This window comes from Mastigoproctus giganteus, chromosome 9 (genome assembly GCF_048544385.1).
Source record: "Mastigoproctus giganteus isolate SK-2022 chromosome 9, ASM4854438v1, whole genome shotgun sequence".
NCBI lineage: Eukaryota > Metazoa > Arthropoda > Arachnida > Uropygi > Thelyphonidae > Mastigoproctus > Mastigoproctus giganteus.
The window spans coordinates 157,579,990-157,601,428 of record NC_143583.1 but is presented as its reverse complement, the minus strand read 5'-3'; the positions used below and the strand labels follow the sequence as shown (position 1 = coordinate 157,601,428).

The 21,439-nt window shown below is 37.6% G+C and overlaps 1 protein-coding gene across 1 annotated transcript in view; it reads left to right on the top strand.

The window, feature by feature from the left end:
• The window catches only part of TfIIFbeta (transcription factor TFIIFbeta), a 189,868-nt gene that overhangs the window by 123,424 nt on the left and 45,005 nt on the right, over nucleotides 1-21,439 (top strand). The window contains exon 5 of the mRNA XM_090381266.1: nucleotides 6,416-6,497. Within this exon, the coding sequence (XP_090237392.1) occupies nucleotides 6,416-6,497 (82 nt within the window). The remainder of the gene's footprint in view (nucleotides 1-6,415; nucleotides 6,498-21,439) is intronic.

The window sequence follows — 21,439 nt, the reverse complement described above, 5'->3', positions numbered from 1 at the left end:
AGAAAGAGAAGAATGATTATATCCAGCTCAGGACCCTGGGTGTGTCAAGCCCATACTAACTAGATGTGAGCTCCTGAGGATGGGCTGAGAAGTGGCAACTGAAGTTTAACATTGACAAATGCAAAGTACTGCATATGGGTAGAAGTAACCCCAGAGATGCGTACCAACTGTGTGGTGCTACACTTAGGGTGGTAGAAAATGAAAAAGACCTGGGAGTGATTGTGCAATCAGATATAAAGTTTTCTGAGCAGTGCAGACAGGCTGCCAGAGCAGGTCATGGGTCAATGATATACAGGAATTTTGCTAGCAGGGAAAAGGAGGCGATTGTCCCTTTGTATAAGACAATAGTCAGGCCTGGAGTACTGCGTTCATGTCTGGAGGCCTCATTTTAGGGAGGATGCAGAGTAGCTTGAGTGTGCAGAAGAAGGACAACAAGATTGATGAGGGGAACGAAGAGGTCTTCTTATCAAGAAAGGCATAAGTTCTGCAGATTGCAGCAGCTGGAGACTAGGCACCTGCGAGGTCATCTGATTGAGGTATATAAGGCATGAATGGGTTGAGCACGCTGAATTCTGATGAGATTCTTCCGCTTGCTCAGATTACGAACCTGAGGGGGCATAAATTCAAATCGAGGAAGGATAGTTGTAGAATAGATGTGCAGAAGTTTGCCTTTGGCCAGCAGTTGGTTAATTGCTGGAACAAACTTCCATCTGTCGTTATGGAAGTTGGTTGGTTGCTTAAATAAATTCAAGGAGGAAATGGACAAACTTTTAGAGGGAATGATTGTGTGAAATTATTATTATTTTTTTTTTTTTTGACTGCTGTTACATAAGCTCATATGCTTGCTTTCTTGCATCACATGCTTCTATTACTACTACAACGCCGACAAAACAGGACTTTTTTTATAATTTTACACCTGATAATACATTTAAATTCAAAGAGGAAAATGTGTTGGTGGAAAAACATCAAAGGCTCGCTTGACAGTGCTTGTAAGCACAAATATAACAGGAACTGATTTAAAAAAAAAAAAAAACTGGTTGTTATTGGAAAATCGTTAAAACCTCAGCATTTCAAAAACATAAGGAAACTTCCTGTGGATTACACTGCAAACAAGAAAGCTTGGATGACTTTGGATATTTTTTGGGAATACATAAATGATTGGAATAAGGAACTATTCAAAAAGAAGAAAAATATTTTATTGTTAGTTGATAACTGTCCTGCACACCCCAGATTCAAAATTTGCCCAACGTTAAGCTAGTGTTTCTGCCTCCCAATGCAACATCAATTTTACAACCAATGGGCATAGGTGTAATCAAAGGTTTGAAAGGATTTTATAAAAGATTTCTAGTTCTACATCTGATCAGTCAGAGAGAACAGAAACATACTTAGCTGTATCGGTATTGAATGCTATAAATTTATTGAATGATGCTTGGAACAACGTTACTTTGACAGCCATATCGAATTGCTTCAAAAAGTCGGTATTGAATTCAAATGAAATTTAAATTGTAGATGAAGAAGATGGAAATGAAGAAAACAACTTACCATTATCCGAATGGTTGCTACGTAACAACGTTGTAGGTTGCATCATACAGGTAACATCGACGAAAATACCTCTCGTGTTTGGGGTTCACATAAAAAAAAAAATTTGTACAAGTCTATGACAATTTATTAACTAGTGTTCCTCCTACAGAGAGTGACATTGTAGATTCTGTGCTCAAAAAGACGATAACGACGATGATTGTGATGATGATATGATGACAATTGAAAATGAATCAAAATTAGTGTCGACAATCTCACAAGCTCAAGGTGCAATGGGCATATTAGTTAAATTTTTTGAAGAACTGAGGCAACTAATGAGTATTTTAAGGGGAAACTTAAGAAATATCAAAGTAAAACAAATATTTATTTTAAGATTCATAAATAGACTAATTGAAATCATGTTTATTGTTAAATAGTATTGTTTTTAATTACAGAGAAATAAATTGTGTTGAGTATTAAGTGTATGGTTTTAAAATGCAGACAAATAAATTGTTTAATATTAAGTGTATTGTAATTTATACAAGCATATTAATGCAAATAATATGTAGTTATATACAATTTTTTTTCTCTCTAATATTTCTTTTGTTTTTTGAATCCATCTTTTTATCAAGTTATTGAGAATTTAAAAAATAGGAAGTAGATTTAACTCATCACTGATATAAAATGTTTATTGTTTAATGGCCCCAGAGGTTTCCCCCATCTCCGCTATCACTGATATAGCAAGTAACAGTCATAATGAAGAAATTTTGTTGGTCCCTTGATGCTTGTTATAACCCAGTTTGACTGTATATGTTAGCGTTACTCTTGCTTGCTGCTAATTTTGACTTTACTCCCGCTACCCGCTTAATTCAAAAATCAATAATGGCTTCACCGTTTCAACCACGTGCTATGTATATTTCATGCCAGAAACAGAGGCCTTACTCCTTGCTGTTTTTCCCATGGTTTTGACGGTTCACCCTTGATGAAGACATTGAAATCATGGGATCTACAGTATACCTTCCAGGTTTTCTGCAGTTTCACTTTCTTGTTCTGTTAGCTCGTTCCTATTCTCTTCTTCTCTTTCTACTTAACTATATATATATCATTCATACCTTCCCTGTCACTGAAATGTGCCTATCCAATTTTGCTTTGAACTTTATCAAACTATCAACCTCAATTGCTGTTGAGGCAATTTATTAGTGGTCTACAGCATATCGCATCAAAATTTGGTATTTGTGCCACCTGCATCCTCTCTTTATTTTGTCAGTGAAAATAAACTTCCCTTGTTCATTTTACTGATTCCCTTCAGGACCTCATGTACTTCTATCGGATCCCTCCTAAAATGTTTCCAGATGATTCTAGTTTCGAGGCTTTGCGGTCCACACTTTCTTAGCTGTTCTTCATAAAGACATTGATTAGTATCCCCTGACTAATCTGGTTACTCTTTTCTGGAACCCTTTCTTCAATTTTGACCTCCAGACCTGATCACAATATTCTAAATAAGATTTTACCATCGGCAAACAATAGGATAATGATATCCTTTTCCCTACTTGTAAATTAAGGAAAATTCTGTGCAGTGTATTAACAGCAATACTCGGTTTGTACCTAAAGCAAGTAACCCCCCCTACAAACTATAGCACCCACTGGCAAAATAGCCTAGACTTCATAAAAGAAGGTTCATAGAAGCTCCTTCCTTTGCTGTGTATTTGGCAATTTCTGCAGTTATTTCCCCAAGGCGCCTCCGTAGCCAGGTGGGAAGGAGCAGCAGTGCGTAGCACACGCTTCTTGATTAGACCGGGGTTCGAGCCCGTCACCACCAAATACGGAGGATGCGGAAAGGTCATTCAGGGAATGACCACCGCATATCCCGGAGCAATATGGCCTTAGTTGCTAATGCTCCTAAAAACCAAATAACAACAACAACAACAACAACAATTTCCCCAAAGTATATTCTTCACCATACATCTCTATCACTAAATTATGTACCAACTCAGTTCCTTGGACTCACTTGATCTTGAAACAGACATTCCAGTTTAATTCTGATACATTACACTGCAAAATGAATTCCTCTTAAAGCCATATTTCTCCTTTCTGGTAATTTGATTAACAATGATCGTTCTTCAGAAATTGGCCTTTAGGAAGTATCTCATCAAAGTGTTTGTATTTCTTTTTGAAATATTCAGGATCCATGCTTATTCTTAACTGAATGGATTACAAAATTTTAATCCATTCCATTAAGAACTTGTTTCAAATTTAATAAGCTCTCTAAACAAAATACAGGGTGTCCACAAAACCTCCTTTACAAAACTAAAACATTATTTTGTGAATAGACTACATGATACAAATCTGAAACCACTTCCTGCTGATAAAGAATATCTAAGTTTTTGCTCACCACCAAGAAAATAGGTGCACTGCCTACTGTAGCACACAATTTTCTGGTTAAAATTGTGAAATTTGGCCTTTTGCACAATGAGTTCTACACAGTCTGCTGGCCTTTCTTCTTTGGAGAAGCTCCCATCAGCCATCGTGTATCTTGATGTTACAGAATTTCATTATATCCCAACTACAAGATAACAGTGATGGTGACTTGATTTTCCAACAAGATTTACCACCACACTATCAAAGAAGTTTGTGCATACCCAAACACACTGTTTTCTGAGTTAATTGAATTGGAACAGGAAACTGATTTTGTGACCCTGATGATCTCCTGATCTGACTCCTTTAGATTTTACTCTCTATAAATTCATGAAAGACAAGATGTGTGCCCCACCTATACTAGGAACCATTATGGAATGTAAACAACACATTTATGTGTTGTTTACATTCTTTTGTGAAGCAATCAGCTGTGTTGACAAGTATATTTGTCATGCTGAATATTGGAGGAACTGGGTTATAAGCAGACATCTGCAGGCACCCACAGGACTCAAGACCTTGATATCAAAACTCTGACAGGTGCAGGCTCAGATTGTTGTGTTTCCGAAAAGCTGGCATAGAGACCTAAATCCTGTTTTTCATTTATGATAAGGGATCACTTTGGAATGTTAGCAACTTCTCTGTCATCTGCAGTCTTTCTTGATTCATCCTGCAATTGTTATGTGGCTGATATCTTCAGTAGCACCCTTCATTGTGGCAAAATTTTTCTACCAGTCCCAGATTCTCTGTATATCCTAGCTATCAGTAATGCTTAAACAACAAAACTATGTATTTGTACAATAATTTCAAGACAATGTGGGAGGAACCCTCCTGGCACATGAAATGGACAGTGACCAAGAAGTGGTGATGGCGAATACGACCATAACAAGTGAGCAGAACACACCTGGCCTCCCTCTCGGATCTACTCATCTGTGGCTCCCCATCAGATATTTTCCCTTTTAATTATTTGAAATGTAAACTGCATTATAATGAAGTCATGTTAGCTGGGAGCATACCAAGCAGAGATTGCCCATGTGTGTGTGTGTTGTAAACTCCTGTTATAGCACTTTTAAAAGGGACTGGCCCCAGTCCCTTTTATGCACAAAAGTGTTATAAAAAATTAAACTAAACAGATCTTGAGTATTATATAACTGTATAAACATGATAAATGTAATATTAACATAATGATAAAGCTGCTCTAATGAAATCTATTGATATCATGTCGAATATGTACAGAAAAAGTACCGATTACTAAACCAGAAAGGAAAGCATGCAAATAATGTTTAGTTTAAAAAAGCCGAAGAGATCGTGCAAATGTGATGAATAGCTAGACATTGAGTGTAAAGAGTAGCATATCTACCAAGGTTTGAATTAAATATGAAATAAAAATGTCACTTGCACCAGGAAGGAGTTTTATGGAGTAAACTGCACGTTTAACTATTTCTGGAATTATTTTCTGTCAGTCCCTTTCTCAGAGTCAAAAATCAAGGGGAAGAAGGTTCAAGTTCATCCTTTTTGGGCTAATATAGAAAATCTTAAAAAACAATATAAGCAGGAAAGTGTTAAATGGTAGTGCTGTATCTATTAAAAAATTGTAGTACTTCATAGGATTGACCAGTCGGACCAGAAAACACACACACACACACACACACACACTTTTATTTAAGCTGGAATTAACTTTTCAGCCAAAACACCAAACAGCCAGTGATCAGTGAATTTGCATTATTTTGTTTCAGATTAAGAAGTGCAACAGAAACCCATGAAATGTTAAAAACTTCTTTCAAAGTTTAAATTAAAGAGAGCTGTTTTCTCATCTTCACTGGACAGTGATACAGTAAAATATTATCTAGTAGAGTTCTTATGAATGCCGATTAAAAATATGAGTAATCCAGGCTGTTAATAATCCAAGCACAATTCCTGCAGCAGGATGATCATTTTGGTCCATGAATTTTTGAGTTAATAAACTTAAGCCATTTAAATTTTTTGTACATAGATGAGAGCTGTTTTCTCATCTTCACTGGACAGTGATACAGTAAAATATTATCTAGTAGAGTTCTTATGAATGTCGATTAAAAATATGAGTAATCCAGGCTGTTAATAATCCAAGCACAATTCCTGCAGCAAGATGATCATTTTGGTCCATGAATTTTTGAGTTAATAAACTTAAGCGATTTAAATTTTTTGTACATTTATTTATCATTTATTTTCTTTTATCACATTAATTTAATGTGATAAATGAAAATAATTGAAAAATGATTCAGTTTTTGTTTTAATTTTTGTTTTTATTTTTTTGGATATGAGAAAAAGAACAAGACAGATATTACCCTTAATTCAGTTGAAGGGCAATTCCCCTATTGTATAGTTTTTTTTGGAAACCTTAAGAGATTCTAAATTTTCTGATAATAACTCTGATTACATCACATTATTATTGAACATTACTAATGTTCAATAATAATGTAATGATTGATTATATTTCTGTTTCCAGCAAAGCTATGTCTCGAAGGTCAGATTCTTCAAAGAGGCGAATGTTGTCCAGTGTCTGATGAAAAATATATGAAATTAAAAAAGTAAGTTTGATAAACTATATAAGTAAATGTATAAGTTTCAAAATACCAGTTATATGACATATTCCTAATAGTGTGATGTCTGGAAACCAGCAGTCTGAGAATTTGGATATTTCCAATTTTTTGAATTTTTCTGATTTTTGGAAAATAAATCGAACCAAGTACAAATTGTTAACATAAATGTTAAAATCCAAGAACAGAGAATGCATTGGCAGCTTGGCTGCCTACTTTTTTTTTTTTTTTATTTATTTTTTATAAATTTTTCTACATCATTAATTTATTTCCTGTTAACCTTATTAACTATGTTATTTTACTTTACTTGGGCACATTAGTAATGTTTAATTAGTAATTAAACCATTTTAATAATATTCCATTTAAAAAAATAAACATAGGCATAAAAAAAATAAAATACTTTACTTTAATTCCTATATAATAAGGATAAAAGTAAAGGCTTTTTGTCTTCAAATAAAAAAAAAAAAAAAAAAGGGCTAGCCGAGTAGGTAAAGTACCTGCCCGGCAACCCAAAGGTCGCGGGTTCGATTCCCGCCTCGGGCTTGGATCAAAGTACTGCAAAAACCTTGGGAGGTGCAATATGGCCACAGAAGCCGATGCGCCAACAACTACCAAATCAAAAAAAAAAAAGAAAAGGATAAGGACAATTTATATGGTATATTTAACCAAATAACAAACAGTTTAGCACTTTCACTACTGGCTTTTCCAATAACCTTTATAAACCAGGATTGAATCAATCTGCATTGGAAAGGGCAGAGACATTTTTGAGCTTTCTTCTTACTGTGACTAAATTAATCTGCCTCTGGTGCAGGTTGCTTGACAGAAATATCTATTTTTTTCTTCTGCCAGATTGGAAGAAAAAATTCTTAAAAGTAACATGGTTCTTCCCTCTAAGTGGATTAAAAACCCGATGCCACATATAAGGGTGCAATGAACATGTTAATAGACTTAATCGCTCTTAAACCACATGAAAGTGGGTGTGCTAAAACTATAGCACATTACATATCTAGGTAACTACTGTTACCATATGGGGAAGGAGCAATGGAAACTTAATTAATGACCAACCAAATTGATTAAACAAGAAAAACCTAACTTTCACCAAGAGAAGAGTCCCTCAGCCCTTCACAAAGTTGGCATGATGTTGCCTATGTTTCATAAAAGGAGTAAAGAAATACATCTCCAGTCACAAAGGCAGCTCCCAAATAAGAAATTCGATGAAGTCACAAAATAATAAAAAACAATTAAAAGAATAGGGATGTTACAGGCATGATTTCTTCAGGGAGCAACCACACCCTTTGACACCCAAAAGGCTGTATTTCCATAGTGAACTGCCAAAGAGCAGCCAAGCATCCAGTGGCACCCTTATATATATATATATATTTTTTTTTTTTTTTTATTTTTTTTTTTTTTATGAAAACCCCAAATACGAGAGGTATTAAAACCTATAGTACTTAATACCATGCTTGGGTTGAAGGTTGAGAAGATGAAATACATATGAAAGAAGGCAGTTGAATGAATAAACGAGGAAGATGAAAAGTTGGTTCTGTGAGTTTGAAGTTGGACAGTAAACGGATGTTGGCGGCACATGTTTTGAAAGAGAGAGCGGGAATTATAGAAGCCAGTTCAGAAGAACAGTGCCCATGGAAGTATCTGTAGAAAAGGGATGCAGCAGAAACAGTATGTCTATGAGACAGCAAGTGGAGAGAGACTGTTAGGGATGAGTCATTAATTAACCTAACTGCCCTTTTCTGAATGGAATCTAGAAGGCTGAGAGAGGTTTTGGGGGCACTACCTTAGATGTGGGAACAACATTCCATGGTAGGGCGGATTTGCAATTTGTACAGTGTGAACAACTGCTTGGAAGAAAAGTAACACCGAAAGCAAAAGAGAAAACCAAGTTTTTTAGATGCAGAGGAAGCAATATTTGTAACGTGTTTGTGCCAAGAGAGATTAGAAGTCAGGGTAATCCCCAAAAGAGATATATCATCTTGCCTAGAAATTGGAGTGTCACTAAAGATAAGCATAGGAGCAGAAGAATCCTTTTTGCGAGATATAAGACAACACTGAGTTTTGGAAGGATTGAAATCGACTAAGTTGTCTTTGCCCCACTGGAGATCGGCATTTAAGGAATTGGTAGCGGATATTCGAGAAGTTGAAACTGATTGAGCTGGGCATGGTTTCTCAAAATGGAAAAGTGGAATGCAATGTGCTATCATCGGCAAAACAATGGATAGGATTTCCAGTCAATGGAAGAAGGCGGTCATTAATATACAAGAGGAAAAGAGTAGAGGAAAGAACTGAACCTTGGTGGACACCGACATTAGTGGAGAAGTTAGAAGACAGAGAGCCATCTACCATCACCCTCAGTGAGCTATCAAAGAGAAAACTGGATAACCAATTACAAAAAACAGATGGCAAACCATAAGATGAAAGTTTGTTTAACGACCTTTATGCCAAACATGATCGAAAGTCTTTGAGATGTCAAGAGCAACTGCTTGTGTTTCACTGAAATTTTCCATTGATTTTGTCCATAAATGGGTAAGATAAGCCAGAATATCACCAGTGGATCGACACTGACAGAATCCATACTGGCGATCGTTGATCAGACAGAGGGTTTCTAGGTAGTTTTAAGAGTTGGCGGTTAATTGATTTCTCCATTATTTTAGAAGAGTAGAAGTAATTGCAGTGGGACAATAATTGGATAGGAGGGATTTGTCACACTTTTTTGGAACTGGTTGGATATGAGCAAATTTCCAAGCAGAAGGAAAAACACCTTTGGAATAAGAAAGTGAATAAAGGCAGCAAAGAACAAGAGTAAGTTCAGGAGCACAGATTTTGGGAACAAGTGGAGAAATACCATCATGACCTGGAGTTTTCTTAGCATCAAGATTTGTCAAAATCCTTCTGACATCCTTTTGACGGAAGACCACAGGAGGCACTGAATGGAGCGTGATGGGAATGGTTGGAGGTGTTTTACCAAGATCATTAATACACAAGCTGAAAGAAAAATGGGATGCTAGCAGGTCAGCTTTATCCTTGGCTGAAGTGACAACAGAACCATCTGGTTTTGACAGAGGTTGGAGCAGAGATGGGCAAAAGTTGGGGACAATCGCTTTGGCAAGAGACCAGAATGCTAGGCTAACATTAGGGCAAGAAGCAAGTTTTCTACTCGTAGCCTGTTCAAAATCTTGTATGGCCTGACTAACAACTGCTTTACAATTGTTGTGAGCTTTGGTGTAGGCAGAAAATGAAACTGAAGAATTGGAAACAAGCAAATTACGATATACAACATTGTTCTCTTTAACAGCCTTAGCGCACATTTATTGAAATACCAAAGTTTAGATGAAGGACGAGATTTTAAAGTTAAAGTGAAGTGTGATATAAAGGATTCCATTCCAACAAGAATAATTTCACTGACGCGATCTGAGCAAACGTTGACAGAAGTTTTGAAACATTAGTTTTGAAGCGTTGTTTGTGAGAAAAAGATCAAGCGTGTTGGCTGTATGGTTAAGATTGTCCAGTATTCTTGTAGGTAAATGAACAGTCTGTACAAGGTCATTAGTAATTGCAAAAGCTTCAGCATCTCAACTAGCTGGGTCGACTATCTAGAAAATGGAAGCCAGCTGGAGTTGTGGACATTAAAATCACCAAGGAAAATTATCTCACTGTTAGGAAAGTTGGACTGGAGAAAGTCAAGTTGCATGGAAAGGATGCCAAAGAGCTCCAAGTGATTACTGGAGTTGGGGGAACGGTAGAGACAACAGATGAATTTTACAGAATGAGGTAGAGAGATTTTAAGCTAGAGAAGATCAAAAAAAAGGAGATTCCAAATTACCAAGTCTCTGACAGGGAATATTGGAACGGACATATGCACAAGTACCACCTTTGAGGCGCCTCCGTAGCCAGGTGGGCAGGAGCAGCAGTGCGTAGCACAGGCTTCTTGATTAAAACGGGGTTCGAGCCTGTGACCACCAAATACGGAGGATGCGGAAAGGTCAGGGAATGACCACCGCATATCCCCGGAGCAATATGGCCTTAGTTGCTAATGCTCCTAAAAAAAAAAAAAAAAAAAAAACCCACCTTTGAGGCAAAAGGAATCAAAGCAAATAATTTGGGCAGGTGAGATGAGCTGCAGTTGAATCAACCGATAACTGAGATTCTATCATAAAAAGTACATGGCATTTGGCAGACTGCAAGTGGAAATGAACATCATTGAGATTAGAATTGAGACCACGTATATTTGTGAAATGAATTAGGAAGTGCTTGGGAGGTTAAGATCTTTTCGCAGATAAGCTTGCTCTATTAGTCTGACAATTCATGGTGTATTCAACAATAAGAAAAAAGGGGGGGGGGCATGCTGTATGAAGTAATGAAATTTTTGGATATGGCGTACACATGGTAAGAATATACCCAGATCCTTGACATAATGTAGACTCGACAATGCCCCCCACATACACACTACTTGGACTCCCTCCAGTCACTATCTGGCAGAGTAGAGGTAGCAAGATTATACACTAGCTGATTCGGAAGCCTCCTAAAGAGTTACCAATAGGTTTGGTCCGGTGTACTGACTAGCGGCCAGTCTGCGAACACCGTTTTAGATCTGTACCCTCGAAATGTAAGGAAGATTGGATCTCGCCATGATGTTCATCATACCCTCAAAAGTCATTAGTCATACTGCATGATGGAAGAGGTGGGGAATAGTTGACCAGAACTTAGCTCTGGAGACTAAACTTAGGTTCCACTACTTCAAGCCTCCAATAAGTAAAGTGGTGGTATTGCACCGGTTGATGAGAGTCATCTACACCTAATATTGCCTGGTAACACAGAGGGGTGACATTCCTCCATGTGGTGTGGGCGCCACACCTGAACCTCTGCTTGCGTTGGTTTACACCTGGGTGGTCACCCACAGTGTGATTGTGCATGGATACGGAGGATGCGGAAAGGTCAGGGAATGACTACCGCATATCCCCGGAGCAATGTGTCATTAGTTGCTAATGCTCCTTAAAACCAAATAATAACAACAACAACAGCTTGTGCATGGAGGTTATATCCAGGATTACTTACAGTCCCACCATCGTGAAAGCGCAAGCAGAGGATTTGGCTGTCACCTAGAGACAGAACAAAAACCAAGAATTAACCAAGATTTTAGAGAAATGGAATAGAATGGGAAGGTGTTTTATTAAAAAAATATATATTACATAATTTTTAATATATATATATTGTGTATATATATAATAAAAAATATATTTTCAAATATTTATTAATACTGAAATCTTTATGACGTTTGCTGATGAGCTTCTTGAGCTAGTCTATCAACATCAGGCAAGTATGTCGTAATTTTCTTCTTTAAACATGCTGAGAGGCTTACATTGTTCAGACGGTTTCTTGATTTATTTTTAATATACAGGAATACCTCGCATAGCATGGTTAATTCGTGCTACAAAAATACCGCGCTATGCAAAACCGCACTGATTGAGGTATTATCAGTATGTATTTTAATGTAAAATACATACTGATAAATTGATGCACACGAAGTTCTTGCAAAAAAAAAGAAACTAAAATGATAAAAATGAAAAATACTAGTAAGTACAGTACAAATGATTTTTATTGCAGTGTGTATACTGTATTTTTATTGAATAATAATAATATTATTAATATTATTATTATTATTATTATTAACAATAATATTGAATGTCATTTTGCAATGCCTGCCTTACTTTCATATCTCATTCGATGTTTGGATTTGCTGTCATTATTAATTCACAAACTTCATCTACTTTATCAATCAACGTTGACAATTCATCAATTGTGAATTCTTTCGTGGATGTAACGTTTTCTTCTTCTTCGTATAAGCGTTGCTGCTCCATTTCCACAAGTGTTTCATCAGTGAGGTCATCAGAATGAGAGTCAATGCATTAATGCATACTGTCACAATCCAAGGTTTCAAATCCAAGATGACCTTTCCCAAGCTGCACAATGTTTTCAGAAATTGTTTTGATTTGAGATTCGAAACTGATAAAATTAACATTGGCACAATTCAGTAAAAGATTTTTCCAAACAGCTCTCATGTTGTTTGCAGTTACTTCGAAGCCATGATTCACGTATGTTTTCAATGGCATTTCGGATATTGTAATGTTTCCAAAATTCACATAAACATATGGCATTTTCTCCAATTACATTAATGCCTTGTCCAAAGGTAAGTCTTAAATAAAAAGCCTTAAATGTGGCAATGACACCCTGATCCATTGGTTGTAACAAAGAAGTTGTATTCGGTGGCAGAAAAATAATATTGACATTTCTGTTCAGGTCCGTAAGATAAGTTGGATGACCTGGCGTATTGTCTAATAGTAACAGAATTTTAAAGTCCATGATACTGTCTTTGCAATAGCATTTAACTGCAGGGCAAAAATAATTACTACAAACTAATCTTCAAAGAGTTTTGTTACCCAGGCTTTCCTATTTGACTGCCATATAACGGGAAGAGTATTTTTTGAAAAGGTTTTTAGAGCCCTTGGATTTTCTGATTTATATATCTGCATAGGCTTTAATTTAAAGTCACCAAATGCATTTCCACCTAGTAAAAGGGTTAATCAATCTTTGGCGGCTTTATATCCTGATTAGGTTGATTCTTTTTCTGAAAAATAAGTGCATGAAGGCATCTTCTTCCAAAATAATCCCGTTTCGTCCACATTGAAAATTTGTTCATCATTGTAACCATTATCTTCAGTCAGATTTTTTAGATCATCACGAAATCTTGCAGCTGCTTAATTACTGCACTGGCACTCTCACCACTAAGTCGAACATTGTGGAGCTCCATATGTTTTTTAAACCTATAAAACCAACCACGGCTTGCACAAAAACTTTCCTCTTCCTTGCCATTTTCTTTTGTTAGTAGTAAATAGCATTAGCATTAGCATTAGTAGAGGCATTTTATGCAAGAAAGCAAGCTTATGCAGCATCAGCCAAAAAAAAAAAAAAAAAAACCACTTCCACTTCACCCCTCTGTTCGTTCAAAATACCTGTCCAGCTGAGCCTTAAACTTATTTAGGCTATCAACCTCCACCACAAGGGATGGAAGTCTGTTCCACCAACCAACCACCCGCTGGCTAAAGGCAAATTTCCGCAAGTCTATCCTATATCTGTCTTTCCTCAATTTCAATTTATGCCCTCTCAGGTGATTTTTCTGAGCTAGAGGAAGAATCCCATCAGCATTGAGCATGCTTAAACCATTCAAGGCTTTATACACCTCTATCAGATCACCTCGCTGGTGGCGCCTCCGTAGCCAGGTGGGCAGGAGCAGCAGTGCGTAGCACACGCTTCTTGATTAGACCGGGGTTCGAGCCCGTGACCACCAAATACGGAGGATGCGGAAAGGTCAGGGAATGACCACCGCATATCCCCGGAGCAATATGGCCTTAGTTTTGCTAATGCTCCTAAAATTCAAAAAATAACAATAACAATAACCTCGCTGGTGCCTAGTCTCCAGACACTGTAATTTGCAAAGCTTAAGCCTTTCTTCGTAAGAGCACACGTTTGTTCCATTCACTAATCTTGTTGCCCTTCTCTGTACTCGTTCCAGCAGCTCTACATCCTTCTTGAAATGAGGCCTCCAGACCTGTATACAGTACTCTAGGTGTGGCCTGACCATTGCCTTATACAATGGAATAATCACCTCCTTATCCCTGCTGGAAAAATTCCTGTATATCATTGACAATACTCCATGAGCTACTCTTGCAGCCCGTCTGCACTGCTCAGAGAACTTCATATCTGCCTGCACAACCACCCCCAAGTCCCTTTCATTCTCTACCACTGTCAGTGTAGTACCACAGAGTTGATACGTTGCTCTGGGGTTGCTGTTTCCCATGTGTAGTACTTTACATTTGTCAATGTTAATCTTCATTTGCCGCCTCTCAGCCCATCTGCTCAACCTTTCCAGATCCTGTTGCAGCAGCATAGTGTCAGTAGTGTCCTTGACAACCCTGCCAACCTTTGTAAGATCTGCAAACTTGGACATTAAGCTTGATATACCATCATCAATATCATTTATAAATACAGAAAACAATAATGGACCCAACACTGAGCCCTGAGGGACTCCACTAATAACATTAGTCCACGGTGAGCAGTGTCCATTGATTACCACTCTCTGTCTTCTCCCCCTCAACCACCCCTTTATCCATAGCAGCAATTTGCCTCCAATGTCACACTGCTCCAATTTGTGTAGCAGTCTTCCATGTGCAACAGTATCAAAAGCCTTTCTAAGATCCAAGTATATAATATCAAAGTTATTCCCTGCATCCAGTTCTTTTGTGACTGCATCATAGTATCCAATCAAGTTGGTCAGGCAAGACTTCCCCTTAACAAAACCATGCTGTGTCTGAGCTATAACTGAAGTCTTGTCTAAATAATCCTGCAGTGCGTCTTTAACCAGTGCCTCCATTAATTTTCCTGGAACAGAAGTTAAGCTCACAGGTCTATAATTACTTGTGTCAGCCTCCTTTGTGAATTGGGGTCACATTTGCACATTTCCAGTCTATGGGTACCTCCCCTGAGTCCAAGGAAGCTTTCATAATTATGGCTAAGGGTTTGCTTACTTCCTTTGCTGCCTCCTTTAATATAACTGGATAGATCCCATCCACCCCGGGCGCCTTTCTTGTGTTTATCTTCAACAGTTTCTCCTCCACTTTACTCCCAGTTATTTCAAGATTCTGTAGCTTACTGCTGAAAAAAGAGCACCCCGTTGAATACACCTATGGCATTCCCCTTGCTGAATAACTCCTCATGTGTGAATGTCGATGCAAAATATTCATTTAGTTTGTTAGCTACCTAAGCAGGATCATCAACAGTTGACCCATCAATATCAAGTGGACCAATCTGATTCATCCCCTTCCTTCTAGAGTTTACATAAGTAAAGAACTCTTTGCTTTTTTTCTTTGCATCCCTTGCCAAGGATTTCTCGTAATCTGCCTTCGCCTGCCTAACCTCCTTTGTTAACTTGGTTACAGATCAACTTGTATCTTTCATAGGCTTCTGTGTCATGTGTTAATTTGTATGTATCCCATGCATTTTTCTTCTCTGCCATATGCCTCATTAGTTCATCTGACATCCATTTTGGCCTAAACCTTGAACAATATATCTTAGTTGGTATGTAAAGCCTAGTAGCTTCCAAGATAAGTTCTTTGAATGCTTCCCATTTTGAATTTGCTGTTGGTAACATCATCAGTTGGTCCCACTGTATAGAATTTAAATACTGTCTCAGTCCATCGTAGTCGCCTTTACGGAAGCAATAACCCCTCCCTTTACCCCTAATGGTAGTTACCTCTTTGAGTAAATCCCACTTCAGCACACTGTGATCACTGCCACCTAGTGGTTCATTTATCTGCAGATTCTTAATGCATGAAGAATCACTGCTGATAATCAAATCAAGAGTATTACTCCCTCTAGTTGCCTCCCGAACATGCTGATGTAGAAAACAATCATCCAATAAATCTACAAAAGCCCTGCTAGTGTGTGAGTGACCAGCCCCCAAATTCCAGTCAATATCTGGGAAATTAAAATCTCCCATTATAAGACTCTCTGATTTACTGGCCCACTCTATTTCCCTGTACAGTTTTTTTTTTAATATACGCATCACAATCATTAGGCCTAAAACACACTCCTACTCTCAATTTTGATCTCCCAATGCTTATGTCACAACAAACTGACTCAACACTGCACTGTCCAGCGATGTCGACTGGCTTCACTTCTTTGGTTTTTATGTGTTTCTTAACTAATAGCACAACCCCTCCCCCCTTCCTATCCTGTCTATCCTTTCTGTAGACGTTGTACTCCCCAAATTGCAGTTCTGCATCCCTTATATCTGTGTGACACCACATCTCTGATATCCCAACAATATCTGCCTTTGATGTTTTGAGCAATACCTCCAATTCATCAAATTTTTATACTAAACTCCTAGCATTGGTGTACACGCAAGTATACACCAATGCTAGGATTGGTGTACACGCAAGTATACCTGCACCTGTTTCTATTCTTAGCTACCCTAACACAACCCATGTGTTTACTTGTACCGCAATGGTTCCCAGCAATCTCTGAAATACCATGCATCTTGTTTTTCAGGCTTCTGCTCATTCTAATAGAAGCAGTGCAAGAATCTCTTTCACCTCTGCCAGTGGCTACTGTCAATCTATTGGTCTTTGTCTCCCCCCAAGCTAGCAGTTTTCCGACCCACCTAACACTGCCTCGATAGCATCAGCAAATATTCTTGCACCCTTTCTATTTAAGTGTATCCCATCCCTGTAGAAGCAATCTCTCCTGTTAACAAGTACAGTCCAGGCTGGAAAAAATTCTACCCTTTGAGCCTTGCACAATCTTTCCAGGGCCGAATTGATCGACAAGGCTCTCATCATATACTCCCTCCTATCGTGTCTGGGCAGAATTGCAGACACTTTCAAATTCAACCCTAATTCTTGGCTTTTGTTCAACAGTGACCTGTACTTGTTAAGTAATTCTGCCGGTCTCCTACTCTTAATATTATTAGTGCCAACGTGTACAACTATATCACCTTTTGTGCCCTTAAAAGATGATATTCGCTCTACAACGTCATCAACCTTTGCCCCTGGCAGATATACCCTGGTCCTGTTCCACCTATCTTTTTTACAAAGCGTGTTCCCCGTTTCCCTGACAATAGAGTCACCAACAACTACCAGTTCCTTCGGGACCAGTGCATTCTGCCTTGGGGGGTTGTCTCTGTGTCACACGATGCCCAAGTGCAAGCTCTGGCGTTGATGTGGGCAACTGAGAGCTTGATGGGCCCCTCAATTTAGTTTCTTCGAGGGCATCCACCCTGTCCTTCAAGCTCTCATATAGGCCCACAAGAACGCCGAGTTGTTGCCTGATATCGATACACTCCTTACATCGCGCACACACAAAGACATCCCCCTTGGCAGTATCATGTCCCGTACCCGATTGCTCTGCAAACAGTGCATTTTATAAGGCTTTGAGTCAGAGGACCACTGCCCCCCTCAGTTCTGCTCTGAGCCACAGCACTTCCATTAGCTTGAGCCTTTTGCTTTGCTGCTCTGGTCTGAGTCATGATTCTATTAATTTATTAATTAATTATAATTAATTATGTTAAATATAATTAATTATATTACGTTTGTAACCTAAGTCGTTATATGTATTTATTTAAACGTACAATTTAACTGCTAATGAAGTTCAACTAACGCTATCTAGTACGGTATATAACTATCGTATCACAAAGGCGGGAAAATTACGAACGGTAGCAGAGTTGAAACATGTGGAAACCTTTACCGATACTTTTATGCAATTACAAGGCCGAGTAAAGAATAAATACACCAAATTAATCAGAAAATCACAAAATAATGTTATACTACTAAATTTAAATCAAAAGTTTTAGAAAAACAATAATTTCAAATCAATAAATAAGAAAAATCCACTTAGCGGCTTTGAACACGACCATCTCTAGTAGCCTCGTCAGCAGACTTGAAACGTCATTTGACTTAACGGAATTCTTTTCTGGTTACAGTTTTCAATCCATAGCATTTACAGATGTTCCATATTATCTATTTCAGAGCTATGATTTTTAACAATCATTTTTGACATATAAGATGCTGTTCCCATTCCATGTTCTTTTATTTTATCTTTATTCTTTAGAAGTGTTCGTACTAATGATTCTTTCATATTCTTGTTCCGTACTATCTTAGCATATGATGCACCATTTTCATATTGTTTATCATCTATTGTCAACCATTTACTTTAGAAGAACACTCAGCGTCATTACATTTCTTCTTTCCACCCATATTTGCATATAAAGGTGTAACGTTTTTAAAAAATAATATTTAATAAAAATACATAGCAAAAAATATTTGTACAGCTTACACACAGTCAACGAACTCACCGTTCAGAATCTAGAGTGATTACTAATGTATGAATACTAGCAGATTCCATATATAATGGGAGTTGCAACAACAATCTGCATTGGCTTATAACTCCATTTCAAGTTGTGCCGCAGGTTGCCAACCCCTGCCATAAGGTAACAGTAAAAAGTTACCAAAAAATGTAAAGTCCATCTTGACTAACTTCAGAGTGTTTGAAAATTGCTGTTTGGCAACCGTATCACTGTGTCAACATTTCAGTGTATCCAACTGCCAACTATTCCCAGTTCAGAAACTTACAACTATCGCTTAAACTGTCATCTTCCTGCATATTTATTTAAAAATACATATAGCTTAATTTAATAACATTTAAAGTTTTTGTGTTACTGTTCCCTGTATTTAAAATGCAAATAATTTAATTAAAAATTCTGGTTTAATAAATAATCCATTCAGATAATGGTTATCTTTTGGATCCCTTTTTCCTCGACATTAGCATTAGCAAGGGCACATGATGCAAGAAAGCAAGCTTATATAGCATCAGCCAAAATAAAAAATTAAAAAAAAAAAAAAAAACACACACACACAGACCCTTCTCATTTCACCCATCCACTCGCTCCAAATGTTTGTCTAGTTCTGCCTTGAATCTGTTTAAGCTATCAACTACAACGACAGATGGAAGTTTGTTCCAACAATCAACCACCCGCAGGCTAAAGGCAAGCTTCTGCATATCTATCCTACAACTGTCTTTCCTCAATTTGAATTTATGCCCTCTCAGGCGATTATTCTGAACAAGAGGAAGAATCCCATCTTGACATGCTTAAACCATTCAAGGCATTATGCACCTCAACCAGATCACCTTGTAGGTGCCTAGTCTCCAGACACTGTAATTTGCAAAACTTAAGCCTTTCTTCATAAGAGCAACCCTTTGTTCCATTCACTAATCTTGTTGCCCTTCTCTGTACTCATTCCAACCCATCTACATCCTTTTTAAAATTAGGCCTCCAGACAATTATACAGTACTCAAGATGTGGCCTGACCATTGCCTTATACAAAGGGATGATCACCTCCTGCTAGAAAAGTTCCTGTATATCATTGACAAGGCACCATGAGCTACTCTTGTAGACTGTCTGCACTGTTCATAAAACTTCAAAACTGCCTCCACAATTACCCCAGGACCTTTTCACTCTCTACCACTGTCAGTGTAGTACCACACAGTTGATATGTTACTCTGGGGTTACTGCTTCCCATATGCAGTACGTTACATTTGTCAATGTTAAACTTCACTTGTCGCCTCTTAGCCCATCTGCTCAACTTTTATAGATCCTTTTGCAGCAGAGTACTGCCGACCTTTGTATCATCTGCAAACTTGGACATTAAGCCTGATTATACCATCATCAGTATCATTGATGAATACAGAAAACAACAATGGACCCAACACTGAATACTGGGAGACTCCACTAATAACATTAGTCCACGAAGAGCAGTGTCCATTGATTACCACTCTGTCTTCTTCCACTCAACCATGCCTTTATCCATAGCAGCAATTTGCCTCCAATGCCACACTGCTCCAATTTGTGCAGCAGTCTTCCATGTGCAACAGTATCAAAAGCCTTTCTAAGATCCAAATATATGATATCAAAATTATTCTTTGCATCCAGTTCCTTTGTGACTAGATGATAGTATCCAATCAAATAGGTCAGACAAGACTTCCCCTTAACAAACCCATGATGTGTCTGAGCTATAACAGAAGTCTTATCTAGATGATCCTGCAATGCTTCTTTAACCAGTGCTTCCATTAATTTCCCTCAAACAGAAGTTAAACTAACAGGTCTGTAATTACCTGTCTCCCTTTGATCCTCCTCCTTTGTGGATTGGGGTCACATTTGCACATCTCCAGTCCATGGGTACTTCCTTTGCTGCCTCCTTTAATATAACTGGATAGATTCTATCCACCCCAGGTGCCTTTCTTATGTTTATCTTCAACAATTTCTCTTCCACTTTACTCTCAGTTATTACAAGATTATCTAGCTTACTGCCAGAGTGTAATTTACCTCTGGCATTCCCATCCCTGAATAACTCCTCATGTGTGAATGTAGATGCAAAATATTCATTTAGTTTGTTAGCTACCTGAGTAGGATCGTCAACAGTTGAACCATAGATATCAAGTGGACCAATCTGATTCATCCCCTTCCTTCTAGAGTTTACATAAGTAAAGAACTTTTTGCTGTTTTTCTTTGCATCCTTTGCCAAAGATTTCTCGTAATCTGTCTTTGCCTGCCTAATCATTGGCTGTTGTTCAGTTACTGCATACTTTGCAACACTTGCTTGAGAAATTGCTAATGCCTGTTCTTTCATAAATAGATGCAACATTTAGTAGAATCTTCTTTTCTTTTTCCTTTATGAAACAGGCCACCATGTTTCTCAACATAATTTGAGCAATTGACTGTAAGCTTTGTCCTTTCCACAAAAAACACTGCTACTTGCCTTCACAATTTTAACTTTTATTATTTCAGGAAGGACAGTGCCCATCTCATTCATCCAGTTAGGATTTTTTTTTCTTGTAACAGTTTAATTTTAAAATAAAATACAGATGATTTAATCAATCAGGTTTTCTTTGAAACAACTCTGTGTATTTCATGTATATGAAATTCAGACTTTAGTGCTGTCTTTTTCATTTATACGGAAATATAAATGAATTTATATTCACGCAGATATGCCAATTGTCCACAATTCCCCTCTTAATGCAGAACTATTTTCTGCAGAAGGAGCATAAAAATCGACTCAGATGGACTATAGATATCAATATTACATATAGAATAACTTTTTTCTGCAATACAGTTATATAAACTGGAGCAAATCAAGATTACTAGAAGGATCCTTCTTTTAATAAACCCAGTTTGCTTTGCTTCTGGATTAAGTTTTGGTTAAAAGATGATTCCATATATGACTAACAACTGAGAGACTGTGAGGTATTCATAAATGGACATTCCTCAGGATGGACCAGGGTAGCAAGAGGCGCTATATCTAAGGATAAGCTCT